A 20,127-nucleotide genomic window follows, 5' to 3' on the forward strand; every position below is an offset into this window, starting at 1 on the left:
GTGGCAAGCTTCCTCCTTATATCTCATCATTATTAGACTGGAGTATTGGTACTTATGTGACCAGATCTAATAGTTGGCTTTCTTTTCGGGTTCCGTATGCGCGTTCAGACCTGGGTAAAACAGCCTTTTTTATTGATGCCCCTACATGGAACACTCTGCAGCAAACTCTCCGGTTGGAGGTCCTCCCCTCTGCCTCTACCTTTAAACTCCTGGTGCAAAAACTGTATTCTAATAATTGCAATTGTTTTTAGTTTTTTCTTTTTTTCCCCTTTAATCCTGTCTTGCTCACTGTATGTTTGCCCATGGCATCTATATTAATGATCACTATTCTATTGTACACTCGACGTCACTGTAAATGAGGGTGACCTCAGTGCCTATCGAGTTTTTAAAATAAAGGTTTGAAATGAAGTCTGTCAAGTGAGACTAGACAAAACTATGTCTGCCACATGTATACTGTGTTTACCACACACTAACAACACAAACAAAAGAAGACACATAGTCAGTGCTTGTTAGTCCTTAAGAATTCACTCCAGTCCTGTGTCATTTAAACCATGAAATCAGTTCATGCTTTATTGCTGAATAGAATATTCTGCACAAGTTCACTCCAATTTCACAAGCTTATTTGCTGGAATACATTTGGAGCAGCCATGTATTTATTCAGTATTCAGTACCATAAATTAATACATTTGGGTGGGTAGGCTGACATCCTTCAAGGTCTATTTAAAGCACTCATTATTGACACTGGTGTTTGACAAAGAAAAGCAACTGTGTACTGTACAAGCAATGTCACGCAGCACAGTTTGTGTCATCTAATGAGTTCTCCTGACAACCATCAGGATCATTAGCGTTCCATCGTATGTACAGGCTGACAAAGGACAAATGGAATGCCAGTTTCATTCAATGTGATTCTCTCTTAAATATTGTTGTAAATAACTATTGTTGAAAATAACTTGTACAGTATACCTTACCTTCATGCTGACGTGTGTGTATGTGTGCGTGTGTGTGTCGTCTGTATGCTCATTGCAGTCAGTGTTTTTCTTTTCTTTTTTCAAGAGCCAAGCCTGTGGATCCTGGATGCTGAATACAGTACTATTGTGTAATATCAAATTATTATACAAAAATGATAATTTTATTTAATGTACTGTAATTCTAAGTTTGTAATTTAAAAGCAGAATGCAAGTGAAAGTAAGCTTAAGAAATGATTGACGTACTTGAGCTTAATCAACGTAAAACCTAATTCTCATAGAATGTGAACTATTAAATGAACACAGCCACATTAAAAAACAAAATCCATATTTCAATAGGCAGCAGCAATCTAAAGTTCATACATCCTGGGATCCACAAACCTGGCATTCAGACAGATTGCTGTGTGTTTAGGGTGGGGGGTGGGGTCACTGGAAAAGCAGAGAAAGAAATCATTACAGCTTTGACAAAAAACAGATTTCTAATTAAGAACAGATCTATCTGTTTCTCATCTCGAATATTGAATATCTTATTTTCTATATTGCATCACACATTAGTGCTGGTATAGTAAACTCATCATCCTCCCTCTCTCTCTTTCTCCTTCTCCGGCTCTCCCTGCTTCTCCCTCTTTCTCTCTCTCTCTCTCTCCTTCTCTCTCTCTCTCTCTCACACGCTGTCTTCTCCTACTGCTTTCTCCCCCTCGGCCCCCTCCCTCTCTCCTGCACTTCCCTCCCTCTTTTTTTCCCTGACACACTCTCTCTCTCTCTCACTCTCTCTCTCTCTATTCCACACCACGCTCCCCCTCACTTCATTCCAGTTCCAACATGTTGCCTGGACGATGCTGCGGTCTACACTTGGTGCGTTCCTGCCCACCTACCGGGCGCACGCCGGCTCTCTGCATCTGAAGGAGCTGAGTGACGAGGAGGACCCCAAGGTGAGGCTGGAGAGCAGGGCACAGGGCTCTGCCTCCTCCTCCTCCTCCCCTGCCTCGGCCCCCGGCTCCATGTGGCAGGAGGCCATGAGTAGGAGACGCTATCTGTTGGAGAGTACGGGGGAGGCTGGCGGCGGCGGCGGCGGTGGCAGGAGGCAGAGGTCCCCAGACTGGCTGTACGAGTCCTACTATTGCATGAGCCAGCAGCACCCACTCATCGTGTTCCTGCTCCTCATTGTGATGGGAGCCTGCCTGGCTCTCCTGGCTGTGTTCTTTGCTTTAGGGCTGGTAAGCATCCTTCCTTCCTTCCTTCCTCCTCCTCCTCTGTTCAACTTTAATGTGACGAGATGAGTGGGGCGGGGGAAAAAAAGGGGGAGAAGGCTTTGTTGTTGTTGTCTAAGCGCATGGTTGGTTGAACGGCTGACAGGGGTAGATGAAGTCCGATTCCTGCCCTCCGCTGGGCCCGCTATTGAGAGGGGATTACATTGAAATGTACACACACGCTCACTCACAACACTCAGAGAGACGCACCGTACTTATCGCAAACTTACGTTTCAGGGTTGAAAAACAGATCAAAAAAAGAAAAGATTCTCTCTCTCTCTCTCTCTCTCTCTCTCTCTCTCTTTATCTCTCTCTCTATATATATTCAAACTATAGAAAGATAACACAACATTATACAAAATTATACTTAAAAATCTGGTACTACTACAAATCTTATTGTATGTTACTACATACTTTGGTCTTAATGAGAGACCTATGTATTGATTTTTATTGATGTCTATAAAACGTGCACCTGCCTGGATCAATAGCATAGAAAATCAACAGGATTAGTCATGCCTAGCTCCATTTGTGGCACCGCGGAGCAGTGTCAACAACCTCCCAGCACTGCAACATGCTCATGTATTGATTTTGCTTCAGTATGTGTGCATGTGTGATTGAACAGAAAGAAAATTAAACTGTGCACTTTTCATTTAGGTCTGCCAGTTTTGCCATTGTTTCATGGAAAAAATGTGTCATTATTATCTGGGACCGTTTTGATGTCCGACCCTTACAATTAATTTGTTGTGCAGTGAAGTCAAACATGCTTTTTTTTCTCCACAGAACGGTTGTTTGAGTTTCACATTTTGTGCTTTTCTCATGATTAGTCAAATGTGAACAAAGCACTTGGCCAAATCGATGTCTATATGTACATAATTGATTATAAGCCGGTGAGCATATAACTCTACTGTTTATGCTCTACAATATGCCAATATTTTGAATTTGCAATTTGACAGAATAATTCCACCAAAAATGTCTTATTAGTTTTTTTAATAATAAACAGCATGAATAGCCACAAGGGAGTCACTGAATGTAAATGTGCTTTCATTCTGCCTCCCCTGCCTCCTCTCTCTGGACTGGCTGACCTAAATCCTGTACTGATGCAGAGCGTGCTTGGTGAAGCTCCTTTTCTACCACTCCTGGCGCCCGCACACTATTACATTGATGGTGAAAGAGCTTCAGAGGACAGACACTTCTGTTCTGCCTTTCAGGGGTGCTTTGAGACCCTGCTGCTACTTCACAACAGCGTCCCTGACTCCCTCCCATGCTACCTCTCACCTTTAATAAGGACATGTGGTCTAAAATGCAGCTTGGAGTGTGAAAGTGTGCACTACACTGGGGCTGAGAATGCTAGACCCTTCCATGTAGCGACGCAGTCTCTGTGCACTTCCCCTTGCCTTTTGAAGTAAACAGTAAAATGGTGGAGTGGGGCTCTGCAGCCAGACGTTGTGGCGTGATCCCTACATCCACCTTGAAGGAATTCTCTTGCAATTTTTATCAGGGCTTTCAGATCTCGTGGGTTTCTGAAAGGCAGAGCTAATCCATTATGCATGGGGCTTCAACTTTTGTACTGTTACCTTTATGTGTTGTTTCACGGCTGAGTTTGTGCTGCTTCAGGTTGGTTTGTGTTTGTGCGGAGAGGAGAATTAGTGGCCATATCAACACCCTACCTGCAAGACAGATACTCTCATTCTATAATGGTGATATAACCTGCTACTGATGCAAGCTTGGAATACTCACTGGCATTATAATCATTGGCTTTGGTATTTATTATATTTTTGGGGTTGTTCAATCTTTGTTTCAATACTTTCTACTTCGCATGTTTCATTTGTGGGTGGGTTACCATTCAGCAACCTGAGTATCAATAGTGGATAACTAGGATAGCCTTGTTTACTGAGGGGGCCTACTGTACCTTGTGTTCAGATGAATTACTATAGCAACAAATCCTTCATTTATAACCTGCTACGAGGCTCCGAGTGAACTGTATAGTCTGCTGTGGTTGACTGGCAGCCATGTTAGAGGTGAGCCTGGTTGGCAGCTATTTAATGGGTCATGGGTAAGTGCCTTACTGACCCATATAAATGCTTTTGAGCCACAGTAATTACCTTCCAATCACAGCTGACCAAATTAGCTGAAAGCAAAGTGTTAAGCTCCCATATCAAACTGTCCACTACATGCATCATTTATATCAATATCTAAAAATATGTGACACTGTCTGATGTAAAGGGCCACATGTCGGCAATTCTCAACTCGCGCAAATGAGCAAAAAGCTTGTGTTTTTTTTATTTTTTTATATTATGAAAAGTTTAAGTGTTGAAGAGCCCACTCGATATAACAAACAACAGCTTTAGGATCACTAAATACTTATAATTTGTGAATTGGATTCACTGTCTAGTCAGCTGTAGGCTACTGGGTAAGTGATGCACGGCTTGTAAACAAACAATGTTTAAGGATATGTTCAAAAGCAAGGACTGTGTGATCATCTAATTATGTGTAGTTATGTATTTTTAGCATGTTGTGATGTGCTAAATATGCAGCTAGATGTTGGTAGCGAAGTTCCTTTTTAGCGCTAGCCTACTAGCAGCTGTTTTGCGTGTGTTTTGATTCAGAGCGCATTTCTCCGCTATTTGGTTTGAGGTGGACCAACATTCAAATAAGCATCTTATTCAACTATTTTCAGATTTGTGTATGTATGTATGTATGTACCGGTATGTATGTATGTATGTATGTATGACACAGCATTTGAAAGCTTACAATCTGAAGAAAATATCGCACTACAATGAACATGCCTACTTGAGGAATTTTTAACCACACCCTGTCACATATGTGTAAAGTGATGATACTTTCTTATACAAAGACAGTAGACCCTAAAAAAATAACCCTCAGACAGACTTTGTTTTTATTAGCATTTATTTTCTATTTAGTATTCATCACGAGTGATTCATTACGTGAACTGATGATGTGAAGTGCTTGCCCCTACAGTATATCCACATGAAGGCTGCTTCATCAGCAGGATCTCTATGGGACCAAAGCTAAACAGCCCTATGGGTCTGAGTGATTGACACCAACCCATTAGTATCAGATAACATTTTGTCAAGTGATTGATGAGTGGACTTAGGGGAAGGACACAGACGAGTCTTTGTGTGACTTCCTATACTTGTTTGTTCGCAGAATATCGAGGACCATGTGGCATTCGTAATCACAGTCCCCACGGCCCTGGCAATTTTCCTCACCGTCTTCATCCTGGTCTGCATCGAGTCGGTCTTCAAGAAGCTCCTGCGTGTTTTTTCCCTGGTGATCTGGGCCTGTCTCGTTGCCATGGGTTACCTCTTCATGTTTTTTGGTGGCATCATCTGTCCGTGGGACCAGGTAAGATGAGCTTGACATCTGAGTTGGCTGTTGTCCATACATTTCCCTTCCTGCTTGACGTTGCTTGTACTATTGAAACTTTTCATGGAAGGAAGGACAGATGTGTTTAATGGACTCATCCCAGTGGAGGCTGGTGGAGGTAGAAACCGTTAGGGTGAGTCAGAGGAGGCTAGTCAGGGCTCTTCTATGAATTCCAATGAGCCTCCAATCCTTCTGTCCTCCCGATGTTTGCCTCCATCAGCCTTCCCTGATTAATCCTACAGTAAGTGTACATACAGTATTCAGGTTGTTCTAAGGAGGTCATCTGTTTGATTTGATTTGATTTATTAGGATCTAATGGATCTCTGATTAGCTGATGCAAAGCATCTCCATCAGCCTTCCCTTCCTTGATGCACAAAGCATCAGCTACTCTTCCTGGGGTCCACACAAAACAAGAAACCAATACAAAACATAGAACAAAGGAGAAAAACATCAACATACATAACAACATGACAAGGATAAAAACAAAATAAACGTCAGCAATGCTCACGGCCTTAGTTTTTAGTGAGCATCACAATAACATGTAACAAAAAAAGAACCATCCACACACAAAACAATAAAGAACAGAATAATAGAATAAATAATAGAATTCAAATTCAAATACTCAGCTAGGATCTAATGCTCATGATGTGTTGCTTAACTTGTTTTTTGAAACAGATTTTATTCTGGGTATTAGAGGTATGACCTGGTAGGGTGTTCCATTCAACCATAGCTCTATACCTACTGTGAAGAATAGATATTTGTGACATCTGAGCTATCCAACATTCTCCAGTGGCTTTAATCATCCCCACCCTTTGTTGGAATAAAATAAGTATTTGCCATTCACACTGATTTCTTTGAGTTACATCATCTTTATATGAAGAAAGAACTAGGTCTTTATTGTGCCCAGTGAAGATGGTTTCTCACATACAAGCTTTACACAAGGATCAAGGTAATTAACTCTTTTTCAGGTGAATATTCTTTGACAGTACCCGAGAAAGGAATAACAAGAGCAGATGTGAATACATGAGATGATGAGTGTAGACACTGAAAGGCATGGCAGGAGAGCCAGTGTTTGTTGTATTGAGTGGATGAGGGAGAAAGGGAGAGAGGGAGGGAGGGAGAGAGGGAGAGGAGATGTATGCGTTATTGTGTAACCTCCACTTTGCCCCCTGACATATTCTACTCCAGGAGAGGACGACATATGGTGCGAGGCAAACACTAGTCATGTCAGATCGTGCCAGGGAAAAGGACTTCCTGTCTAAGTCAATACCAGGGATGAGGATTAGAAGCAGCTCTACGTGCCTTGTAGACAACAAGGCGGGAATCATACAGCTACCCTATTTATGAAAATAAAGCCTTAAACAGATCTTCTGACGCAGGATCCACCCTAAGTCTGTCTCAGAATGCAGGAGAAAGGAGATCCCTTCAGCTTTTTCTCCCCACTGTATGTCAAGAAGTAATTCTCTCTCTCTCTCTCTCTCTCTAGCCATCTCAGACGTTTTAATCAATGTTAGCAGAGTGAAGAGCTGTCCCGGGTGTAATGTTTTGGTAGTAATGGTGATGATTTTGAGTGATAGAGAGCTCTATTCCATCAAGGACATATGGCTTTGCACCATTTGCTTTCCATCTTGGTTCTCCTCCTCACCAGGCTCTCAGCTCATTTCCGACACTGTTGATAAAATGAATGGCCATCTTCACTGCTTTTTTAAATTTATTTATTTTTTATCATAAAATCTCCTTATGCATCCACTTAATGAAGCTGCTATGAATAATACATCGCTGCCTGTTCTTCAACGAACGCCCTAAATGAAAAGCTTTAAAATTAGCATCCCATTAGTCTACATGGGTATTTTAGGATCTCGACATACAATAATGTTGGTGGAATGAACTAGAGTGCAGACCGTTGCTTGGAAGTACTGATGTCGAACATTGAGGGCATACCTACCCTTACCTATCCTCCGACAGCCCACGGTGCAGCTCATACCTACCCTTACCTATCCTCCGACAGCCCACGGTGCAGCTCATACCTACCCTTACCTATCCTCCAACAGCCCACGGTGCAGCTCATACCTACCCTTACCTATCCTCCAACAGCCCACGGTGCAGCTCATACCTACCCTTACCTATCCTCCAACAGCCCACGGTGCAGCTCATACCTACCCTTACCTATCCTCCAACAGCCCACGGTGCAGCTCATACCTACCCTTACCTATCCTCCAGCAGCCCACGGTGCAGCTCATACCTACCCTTACCTATCCTCCAACAGCCCACGGTGCAGCTCATACCTACCCTTACCTATCCTCCAACAGCCCACGGTGCAGCTCATACCTACCCTTACCTATCCTCCAACAGCCCACGGTGTAGCTCATACCTACCCTTACCTATCCTCCAACAGCCCACAGTGTAGCTCATTATGGCAGGATAGGAGCAGGAAGCCTGGCCTGTGACCAACTGGGCCATGGGGCTTACCCCTTTCTGAACACTTCTCCACTCTGGGGCTCAGGGACTCTTGAGAACCCCCGTCCCTCTCTGCTTTCATCTCACGCTTCTTCAAGGTTACTCAGACGTCAAAGGCGATTTCACTGGTCGAATTGGCAGGGACTCCTGACAGGGGAGAGAGCGGGGAGCTCCAAAGCCCCTCTTAACCACCCAGTGCACCGATTGCTTTGCGGCTCGATGTTCCCCAATCAACCCGCCCAATCCCCTATTGTTATTACTCTCTCTCCCTCTCCATATATATGCCATTTAGCTGACTCTCTCACTGCTACTAGACCCAGAGAGCCTAGAGCACTAGGGTTTCACCTCTTGACGCCTGGTATCTAATATCCAGCGCCTGATATCTTTCTCTCAGCCGAGCGATGTGTACCCTGAGAAGACTACAGTCCAGAGGAGGTTGGTGGAGGTACCAGTCGGAGGATGGGGCTTAATGCAATGGAACGGAACGGAATGATGAATGGTATCCATGACCATTCCTCATTGTAATGCAGGGAAACGGAATGATGGATGTTATCAATGAGTCCGTCGTCGGATTTCTACCTCCACCAGCCTTCCCCTGCTTCAGTCAGGTATGACACAGCTAAGACCGTCAGAGGCTGCTATTAAGAGGGCAGGTAGGAGGCATAACACCTCCAAATCTCTTTACCTCAGATGATTCAGTCAGTGAGCGCTTGTAATTGCACCTCAAATTACTATCAAAATGCCAAGTGGAATCGTAGATCTCAGACAAGCAGAAAAGGTTGAGCTTTTCCATCACCTGTCTGGTTTCCTTGACTCCCTTCACTCAATCACTGGGAGAATGAGAGAGTGGGCTGGCCCGTCGCTTTGAAAGGCCCCTTTTTTCGTCAATTAAATGAACGACTAGACCTTTAATCTATGGTTATACCCCCTGTGTTAATGTTGCTAAGTGCGCTTAATTTCCAAGGGAAGGGAAAAGCAAGAAAAGAAAGTCAAAGTTAATGACATGCTTACAATGGTGGAGAGGCAACAATGAAAACTTTTCAACTGAACCTTAACCGTTAACTTACACTGTGAGTATAAGGCTTCCTTTGTATTCCTGCTCTACCTGCATCTGATCTCTCTCTCTCTCTCTCTCTCTCTCTCTCTCTCTCTCTCTCTCTCTCTCTCTCTCTCTCTCTCTCTCTCTCTCTCTCTCTCTCAGTGTTCCTGTTGCCAGTCCAACAGTTTGTACTGATGTCTCATTTTGCATTGGATACAGTAGCTCCACTAAAGGAGCTATATTTCAGAGAGTTGTCATTCTGGATATTTTTGTCAGCTATACCTGAGTTGCTAAGATACCACATGAACTGTGCTTTAAATAAACTGACTTAAACAGTTGTTTGTATGAAATAGGGTGAGAGTCATTGCACAAGCCATAAGTGTAACTATGTGGATTCATGAGTCGGGGAGAGTGGCAGAGAGAGAGAGAGAGAGAGAGGGGGGGGGGGGGAGGGATGGAGGGAGGGAGAGAGAGAGAGAGGAAGAGAGAGAGAGAGAGAGAGAGAGAGGGGGGGGGAGGGATGGAGGGAGGGAGAGAGAGAGGAAGAGAGAGAGAGAGGAAGAGAGAGCCTGAGAGAGAGAGAGGGACAGATGGAGGGAGGGAGAGAGAGAAGGAGAGAGAGAGAGAGTGCATATCTCTCCTCTCCTCTGGGATGTTCTCTTTATTTTTGGATGTCTGCATCACTCACTGTCCCAGCTGTGAATTCACAAAAACAACTCTTAATTTTGCAACAAGGAATAAATATGTGATCCATCCTCAATTGGACATTTCATCAGCTGGACAGCTCTGGTCTCAGGCCATGCATGATGCTGACCTGTCTAATACTGTGTGTGCATGCGTGTTTGTATGTGTATGTGTATGTGTGTGTGTGTGTGTGTGTGTGTGTGTGTGTGTGTGTGGCTCGTGTACGTGTCTGTGTATGTGTCTGTGTATGTGTCAGTGCGTAATTGTGCATGGCTGTCTAGTGTAAAATGCTAATTTGTTCAATGATTTAAAGTGTCTGTGACATGAATTAGAACAGCAGCATTAAACCACAGCACGCACATACTGTACACAGGAAGGCACACACATTGGGTTATGAAGCTTGCAATATTAGTAATCCATCCCCAACAAAGGCTTGTATGTTTTTTTAATAACCATGGTGTTCATGAATTGAACTACAGTATATGACATTGGAACAGTTTAATCAGAGATCCCCTCTTACCCTTGCTAAGATGCCTGTCAAAATTCAGTCAAATGAATCACATCTCAAGCAGAATGCCTAATATTGTATTGTTTGGAATATGGGAAAATACTGTAATAAAACAAATACTATGTGGTGTATCAACTCACGAATGACAGACTTGTCTCTCTGCATTGGATGTAGAGTTCAAAAGAAGAGAGTTGTAAAGTTTAATTACATGAGTCAATCAATGACATAACACTAGCAATAATAATCTACAATAGCTAACCTTATGGGAAGCTTGTATCTGCCAGTCTCCTGAATACATCTGGAGACAATTATCTAGACTGGAAAATCAATATTTACACAGCTACTATATGTCTGGTTTAAAAGACTAAGACTCAGGATCAGACCTTTATGAGGTTTGGTGGCGTAGAAGATTGTCTGCATGGCGCCTACGTGATACCTGATAACAAATCTTCTCTAGGCAACAAGGTTGATAGGGAAAGCCTGCAAAACCTTCCTGGATTGTTATAGGTAAAAAGCTAATTCTCAATTTGCTCTGAGGGGCATCTATTGTTGTTCCAGGGGTCCGGTTTAAGATCCATGGTGAGGCTGCATTTAGCCACTATGGTCCCAGACTTTGGAACGGCTTGCCAGAGGACTTGAGAGTGTGGAGTGTGGCAGAGAGTGTGGCTATCTTGTGTGGATAAAACAGCCATTTATAGCAACTTGCATTTTTACCCCTATTTCTATCTCCTATTTCTTGTTTTATTCCTGGTTTTATTGTGTTGTATTTATTGTATATATTTGTTTTATTGTATTGTAGGTTATGTACTATTGTTCAGCACTTGGAGCTGCATTCAATGCATGACTTTGATTGATTGATTGATTGATTGACTGTGTCCAGACAGAAGCTGTACATGACCATCATGTCTCACTTTGTCATGAACTATACTATTATGGAAATAGTTAAATGCACTGAACAGAATCGTCTGCAGATTTATTTTCACAGGCTGGTTGGTTAGCTTGTCAAAGTGCCATGGCTGTTATCCCCTAATCTCACTTGCTGAGCTGACTAATGTTGCCTCACAGGCTTTCAACGAGACAACGGCAGCACAGATAGATGGTGTCGTCTGCTGTGAGAAAGGGTGAACTAGGTATACACTTGGTTGTCAGTGGCAATACATGCTTGAGCCCACCTTTTGCAAAAATGAAAGCGAGTACAATTATGTAGTTATGGAGTCAAGGATGTAGTTAAGGATGTCAATCCCATTTCCTTAGAAAACCATAGTGACAACTCACACAGTGATGTTGTGAGCTTAGAATGATACGTTCTATCTCCGTCTAGGGTAGTTCAGAGATATTGAGCGTCAACGTTTTTACATTCCATTTATGTTTTGTGAGATGGAACCTTTGTATTTTATGAATTACTAACTCAAAAATGTCAACATTTTAAAAATAACACCACACAGGCATTAATAAACACCTAATGGATCAGATTATGTAAGAAACTCAATGTTGACAAAAAATGGAGATAGAACCTTATAATTCTAACATCACGATGTCCCTCCATGTTCATTCTGTTTTGTGGGTGGTGGTGGTTCAGCAGAGACTGGTTGTTGCCACCCCGATGCTGGAAATCTGCCTCTCAAAGCCCTCAGCTGGGCCCTCCTGCAACGCCCATCAATATCTACACCAGGCATTGAAACAAAACACCTCAGTAGTCCTATACCTTTTTAATCAACCCAGGATTCAGATTTTAATCAAACAATAGGCAAATACAATAATCTATAAATTCGGGGACAGTTCAAACAGTTGCATTGGAAACCTGAAAGGATATTACTTTCCATTAGCTTATCCTTTGACAAACACATTATATTTACTCGTTGTTAGGAAAACCTGTTCATACACATCCTGGGGAAATACTGTCGTCCATAGAGCCACAGTCCCCAACATAGAGTCTCCTGTATTTTGTTTGTTGTTATATCTGATTTTGCTGTTTTTATCTCATTTTGCTTTGTTGATTTTAATGTTTTGATATGTGGTTTTAAACTGTCTTGTAAGGTGTCCTTGAGAGCCTTGAAAGGCGCCCATAAATAAAATGTATTATTATTATTATTATTATTATTATTAGAGTCTAACCGACGTACTGAGCTTAACCACCAACTTGCCCGGTGTCAGTATGTATTGAGTAGAGTACTCTTTCCATTTTCAGTTGAAATCAATCAGATGCTTATCCAATGTCCACAAAGCCCTCTCTGTCTGCCTACAGTAGAAACGCTGCTTATCTGTCTGGCCCAGCCTATGCCCCTGCTGCGTGTTGTCTGGGCATGGGCTCTTCACAAGTCACAGCACACTGAGCACAGCATAGCACAGCCCTTGACAGGCAAACAAGTGGAAGAGGAGGCAAAGAGCACCATGTTAGCATAGTTATGGAGAAATCAGTCATCGGGGCATTTGTTTGTAGTGAATGCTCTATTTGGGTTGGGTAACACCTAACTTGTCTTATCCTGATTGATTTCGGGACCAAAAAATAGCACTTTACTGTTCTTGTTGGGAAAATTGGTATTGACTTAGCGACTGTATGGCGATAGAATCAACCGTTCCCTGAACCCAACACATTTTGCCACAGTAGCTAAAAGGCTGAAGTAATCTGAGACCATCTTTATCATTTGTTTTATGGACTTGCTGCTGGTCATTATAAAGAAATGATACATGGCCTGGTAGAAATAACTGTTCTGAAATGAACCCAAAGCCCAAACCACTTAGTGGCTTAGAAGGTCCTTTATTTACTGGCCATAGCCACACCGTGGAGCACACTGTTTTATTACTGCATTAGGGCTAAAAATAAATGATAACTCACTGTGTAATATTTTCCAGCTCTCATTTGCTTGTCACATAATTCAGTTACCAGCATTGAGTTTCAGAGCATTAAAAAGGAGGTTGGACCCCTGCAAATTACCTCAACGTGAGAGGGATGTTTGGCAGTAATGATATGTTCTCTTATGACTTGGGTGATGAGTTATTACCTAAACATCATTGTTATCATTTACTGGATGAATTCAGATGTTAGTATGACATACTATGGACTGGTCAAGATATATAACTCTTATTGCAAAGATGTATACAAACACTGGCTGTCAGTTCATCTAACCTAGTCTTGTTTTGAGTTTGCTCTTGGAGATCTTGGAGACGAATCATGGAGAATCTATTCAAGCAAAGATGTCACAAAGCAAGGCAAGGCACATTTGTCTATATAGCACATATTCATACAATTGAATGCAAACTCATACGGCTTTACATAAAAACATGCAATAAAATAACAATTAAAAAAGTTAAAATAGGTCATAATTTAAGATGAAAAATAAATTAAAAGCCGAACAAAAGAATTGCAGTAAAATAAACATTTAAAAAGTTTAAAATCAATAAATAAGAACAAATCAGTCAGTTAAAAACCTAGCCTTAACAGACAGTATTTAACAATTCTGTCATTTAAAAGCCGAACAAAACATAACAGTCTGAATCTTGTTATTTTAAATCTATAAAGGGCTGATCTAATGTTTTGTGATAGCTTGTTCCAGTTGTTTTCCGCATAGTGAGCGAATGCTGCCTCTCCACTTCTGGTGCTCATTCTTGTAACAGTTACGTAAAAAGCCAGCCTCAGATAATCTTAGGGATCTAGCAGGTTCATATGGCACAAATATGTTAGATATGTATTTTGGCCCTAAACCATTCAGAGATTTATAGACCAGGAACATGATTTTTAAAATCTATTCTGTGAGATACAGGGAGCCAGTGTAGTAATCTAAGAATGGGAGAAATGTGATCAAACTTCCTAGTTTTAGTCAGGACTCGCAGCAGCATTTTGAATGTTGTAACTGTCTAAGTGCCTGTTTGGAGAGTCCTGAAAAAAAGGCCATTGCGGACATGTTTTTCAAGATCCTGCTTGGACATACTGTATAACCCCTAATTCTCGTTTTTTTAAATGATAATAAGCTGTTGTTGTTGACTTAATGTGGGAGTAAAACTTAAGTCTGAATCTAAAATGACACCGAGATTTCTAACCTGATCTTTACATTGTATGGAAAGCACCAACCACTAGCCTCCTCTTTTTGGCTCCAAAGATAATAGTCTCAGTTTTGTCTTTGTTTAATTGTAATCAATTCTGACACAGTTATTAATTCGATCAATGCATTCCATAAGGGAGTGTATTGGTGCAAAATCTTCTTGACTTGAGAAAGGGCTACATACATGTGTGTGTCATCAGCCATGTTATAAGCAACGTTGTTATCCTGAATAGTTTTGCATAACGGGAGCATGTCTAAGTTGAATAAAAGAGGCCCCAAAATGGAACCGTGGGGAACTCCACACGTCATGCTTGTGCGGTCAGATATATAGTTACCAACTGAGACAAAGTAGTCCCTGTCCTGTAAATAGGACCTGAACCATTGTAAAACCTTCAGATAAGCCTACCAAGTTTTCTAGCCTGTCTAGGAGTATATCATGATCAAGAGTATCAAATGCTGCACTAAGGTCCAATAGCACTAGGACTGAGACTTTTCCGCATCAGCATTAAGGTTAATGTCATTTAAAACCTTAATAAGAGCTGTCTCGGTGCTGTGAATAGGCCTAAACCCAGATTGAAAGTGATCGAGAAGGCTACAAGAGGTCAGGAATTCATTAAGCTGTTTATAAACCGTTTTCTCAATTACTTTACCTATGAATGGCAGGTTAGAAATGGGCCTGTAGTTATTCATTATAGAGAAATCTAAGCTGCTCTTTTTTAGTAGCGCCATGACTGACTATAGCAGTTTTAAATGTTTTTGGAAAAGTGCCTGATACAAGGAAATTATTTACAATTTGCAATAAATCCACCGCAAGACAGCTAAAAACTGTTTTGAAAAAGGTTGTGGGTAGTGAATCCAGGCAACAGGTGGAGGTTTTAAGGTTGTGTACTGTTTCTTCAAGAGCCTTGACATCAATGGTTTTAAAATATGACATTGATACTGCTTTTGTGGGCTACCGGAGATGGAAGCTTGTTTCCATTTGTCATAATAGATTGTCTAATTGTTTTTATTTTGTTACTAAAAAAGGATGCCAATTCATTGCCTTTTTCAGTGGACGGGTTTGGCGCTAACTGAGCCTTCAGTTTGGTTAGTCTAGCAAAAATACTGTGTATTATTAACATCCCTGCTAATGATATCAGAGAAGAATGACTTTCTGGCTCTATTCAACTCAATGTTATAAGAATGCAGTTTCTCTTTGTACAGCTCCAGGAGAAAATGAAGTTTAGTCTTCCACCATTTGCATTCTGCTCTGTGACACTCTTTTTTAACCATTGTTACTACTACTACTACTACTACTATGAATGAATGAATGAATGGTCTTTATTGTCATTGCTACAGTACAGGTACCAAACAACGAAATTTAGGGGGGGTGGCTCCCCTGGTGTTAGGAAAGAAAAAGAAAAAAAAACACTTTAAAAAAAACACTGGTTTACATAAATAAAGGCTATGTACACTATCCACTATACTATACTGTACAGATAGACGACTAGGGTTGTCATATTGCACATAGTGTTATTGCACATTTATTTAAAGTGTCGCAGTTTGCAGGCTTGAAATGTACATATTTGTGCCTCAGCACTACACCTGATTTTTTTCAGTCCAGCAGCTGCCATCAATCCGTCCAGACTGTCCAGGGCCCAGAACCTAGGTCTCTGCTGTGTTCAGGGCCTGGACGGCCCTGTGGTAGAAGCTGTTCTTCAGTCTGTTTGTCCTTGCGGCCATGGTCCTGAACCGCCTTTTCGAGGGCAGCAACGAAGTGTTCGTACCCAGGGTGGGTTGGGTCCCTGGAGATCTTGGAGGCCTTCCTGAGACAGCGTGTGTTGTACAGCTCTTCCAGAGAGGGGAGGGGGGCGCCGGTGATCTTCTGGGCTGTTCTCACGACTCTCTGTAGCGCATTTCTCTCCGCGGTTGTGCAGCTGGAGAACCAGTTGCAGATGCCGTAGGTGAGGATGCTCTCCACTGCGCCGCGGTAGAAGGTCACCAGTATCTCCTGCTTGCTGTGTTCCTTCCTGAGGACTCTCAGGATGTATAGCCGCTGTTGTGCCTTCTTGATGGTGGCTTTTGTGTTGTCCTTCCAGGTCAGGTCATCCTGCATGTGCACCCCCAGGAATCGGAGGGTTGAGACTCTCTCCACGCTCTCTCCGTCGATGAGCAGGGGCTGGATCTCGGACTTTTTCCTCCTGAAGTCTACGATGATTTCCTGGGTCTTTGACTTGTTCAGCAGCAGGTTGTTAACCTTGCACAGCTTGCTCAGTTGCTCTACCTCATCCCTGTACGCCGCCTCGTCCCCCCCCGAGATGCATCCCACCACGGTGGTGTCGTCTGCAAACTTTACGATGGAGTTGCTGGGGTGGACGGGGGTGAAGTCGTAGGTGTAGAGGTTGTAGAGGATGGGGCTTAGCACGCAGCCCTGGGGGGACCCAGTGCTGAGTCTGAGGGCTGTGGAGGTGTGGGGGCCCACCCGCACCCTCTGGGGGCGGTCGGTCAGGAAGTCCTTGATCCATGCACATATAGAGTGTGATAGACCCAGGTCTAGTAGTTTGGTCACTAGCCTGTCTGGAAGGATGGTGTTGAAGGCGGAGCTGAAGTCCACAAAGAGCAGTCTCGCGTAGCTGTTTCCCCTCTCCAGGTGGGATAGAGTGGCGTGGAGAGTCGTCGCGATGGCGTCCTCTGTGGACCTGTGGGCTCTGTAGGCGGACTGGTATGGATCCAGGTTGGGCGGGAGGCGTGTGAGTATGTGGGCCCGGACTAGTTTCTCGAAGCACTTCATGATGATTGGTGTGAGTGCCACCGGGCGGTAGTCGTTTAGGCAGCTCACCGTGCTTTTCTTCGGGACTGGGATGATAGTTGAGGTTTTCAGGCAGGGTGGGATGGTGGCCTGGGACAGGGACTGGTTGAAGATGTTGGTGAAAACCACCGGCCAGCTGGTCGGCGCAGTCCCTCAGCACCCGTCCCAGGACGCCATCCGGCCCGAGGCTTTCCTGGGGTCCACCGCCTTCAGCACGCGTCTCACTTCATGCTCTGTGAGGGTGAGGCTGCTGAGAGCTGGAGAGAGTGGTGTTTGTGTTGTGGTTACCTCCGTTCGCCCCTCGTCGAACCGGGCGTAGAAGGTGTTCAGCTTTCCCGCCAGCAGGGGGTCGTCCTCTGCGGCTGTGAGCCTGTTGGCTCTGAAGTTTGTCATGTGCTGAACCCCCTGCCACATCCGCCTGGAGTCGTTGCTCAGGAAGCATTCCTCAATCTTCTCTCTGTGGTCTGCCTTGGCCTCTTTGATGCCGCGCTTTAGGTTAGCCCTGGTGGTGCTGTACAGCGGTGTGCTCTTCCCTGCGAAGAAGGCGTTGTCCCTCTCGTTGATCAGTTTTTGGACCTTCCCAGTCATCCATGGCTTCGTGTTGGGGTAGACCCGGACCCGTTTGTCCACGGTGACTGAGTTGGTGCAGTTCACTATGTGGTTCAGAACCGACGACGTGAACTGTTCCAGGTCCTCATGCTCATATTCCTGCCATGGGGTGTCATTTAGGCAGATCTGCAGTGGAGCGGACCCTTCAGGCCAGGTTCTGACAGTCTTAGTGGTGATGGGAGCACTTTTCCCCATGGTAGTGTATGCTGGGATCAGGAGGATTGACACATGGTCAGACATGCCTAGATGAGCTAGCGGTCTAGCCTTGTAAGCACGTTTGATGTTGGTGTATACCTTGTCCAGTGTTTTTTCTCCTCTTGTTGCACATTTAACATGCTGATAGAACTTGGGTAGTACTGCCTTCAGGTCGACATGATTGAAATCTCCTGCTATAATGTGAATTGCCTGTGGATCTGTGCTTTGTTGACCACTGATGACGTCATAAAGCCGCGCCAATGCTAAGCTACCGTCTGCATTTGGTGCAATATAAACGCTTGTAATATACACTGCATTGAATTCTCTCGGTAGGTAAGTGGGTCGGCATTTAACAGTCAAGTATTCCAGGTTTGGGGAACAGTGGCTACTTACAGTTTTCGTGTTTAAGCACCAGCTATCCTTCGTAGATATAATGATGCCGCCTCCGCGAGTCTTACCGCTGAGTAGCGTGCGGTCTGCGCGGTGTAAGGTCCGTCCTTCCAAGCTAATCGCGGAGTCCAAGATAGTTTCATTTAGCCAGGTTTCAGTGAGAATAATCACACAGCTATCTCCCACGATGTTATTTTTGGCAACCTGTAGTCTCAATTCATCCATCTTATTCGTCAGGGACCTGACGTTGGATAGGAAAATACTCGGCAAAGCAGGTTTGTCTGGGCTCCTCCTTAGCCTAGCTAACAGGCCTGCCCTGCAGCCCCGTCGTTGCTTGCGGTCCTTACGCCGACGTTTGCGCCTCAGGGAAGGGACTGAGTACCAAGGTTCTCCCGGTAAGCGGGCGATGTCGTGATAAATCCTTTGTTGCTTCAGGAACTCCGCTGTTACTGTCTTCTCGTTTTGCGTGCCAACTTCTAGTAAGTCGTGCCTGCTGTAGGTACTATTTACACAACCGTTCCCTATAAGTACTAAAATAAAAATGTACATATAAATGCACTTAAAAACACTAAAGAACACCAGTTTTGAAGCCACTCCAGCCGCAGCGACTATGCGCGCAGCCATCTTGCTTTCTTTCTATCTATAATAATAATAACTTTGATATCTATAGTGCCTTTCAAAAACCCAGGGACGCTTTACAATTCTAAAGGGGAATGGTCAGACAGACAAAACAGAAAACAAACAAAGCAAAACAGAAACAGTGACTAGGGGCCAAAGGCCTTGGTGAACAGATGGGTTTTAAGGGCTGATTTGAAGGAGTCCAGGGTGGGGGTGTTGCGGATCACTATGGGGAGGGAGTCCCAGAGGGTAGGTGCAGCCACGCTGTAGGCTCTGTCCCCAAAGGTCCGTGGGTTGGTGCGGGGGGTGGACTGCAGGCCCATGTCTGCGGACCGCAGGTTCCGGGAAGGGGTATGTTGGGAGAGGAGGTCTGTTAGGTACTGGGGGGCGCAGGCGTGGAGGGATTTGTAGGTGAGGAGGAGGATTTTGTATGTGATGCGGGACTTGACCGGGAGCCAGTGGAGGTGAATGAGGGTGGGGTGATGTGCTGCCAGGGCTTGGTGTGGGTGAGAACCTGGCAGCTGAGTTCTGCACGTACTGGAGCCTGTCCAGGGCTTTGTTGGGAACCCCGAACAGGACTCCATTGCAATAATCCAGACGGGAGGTGACGAACCAGCATTTCTTTACCAGAGATTCATTCGATTTTGACGGGTGCAATGTCATCAAATATAACAGTCGTTTTTGTGGAGAAAATCATGTAGAAGCTCATTTACTGGGGCAGATGTGAGGCTGAGAGTAGCTGATATAATTTCTATGGATTTGGTGCCAGTATATTCACTGATGTGCTGTTTCTTCGTAAGTTTTGACTTAGAGAGAGTAACCAGGCAGAGATTCAGTTCAAGAAAAATGCTAAAGTGATCAGACATAGTAACATCTATAGCCATAATAAATGAAGCTGTAAGGGCTCTGGTGATGAATAGATCTAGTGTATGGCCCCGAATATGAGTAGCACCATTAGCTTCTACGTATAATGATATTGAAGTCCCCAGATACATGCAAGTCTAGTGTTGTTAGGGTATATACTATTCTGCACAGAAATAAGACTTTGTTGCATTCACAATGGCTTTCACCAAGTATTTTCAGACCCAAAGAACCATAGATACAGTCCTTGTTTCCTAGGTCGCGAGAACTAATTAGGTGTTCAATTTGATGGCCATTCGTGCTCTAAAGACAGGATTATCTAGCAGCAGTGGCACT

The 20,127-nt window shown here is 43.8% G+C and overlaps 1 protein-coding gene across 1 annotated transcript in view; it reads left to right on the forward strand.

Moving 5' to 3' along the window:
- Window positions 1–1,801: 1,801 nt before the first annotated feature.
- Window positions 1,802–20,127, forward strand: part of adcy2a (adenylate cyclase 2a) — a gene marked incomplete at both ends in the record, with an annotated part of 54,556 nt that continues 36,230 nt past the window's right edge. The window contains 2 exons of the mRNA XM_080540365.1: window positions 1,802–2,182; window positions 5,384–5,581. Of these exons, the coding sequence (XP_080396491.1) occupies window positions 1,802–2,182; window positions 5,384–5,581 (579 nt within the window). The remainder of the gene's footprint in view (window positions 2,183–5,383; window positions 5,582–20,127) is intronic.

This window comes from Nansenia antarctica (genome assembly GCF_963989245.1).
Source record: "Nansenia antarctica genome assembly, chromosome: 10".
Taxonomy (NCBI): Eukaryota; Metazoa; Chordata; class Actinopteri; order Argentiniformes; family Microstomatidae; genus Nansenia; species Nansenia antarctica.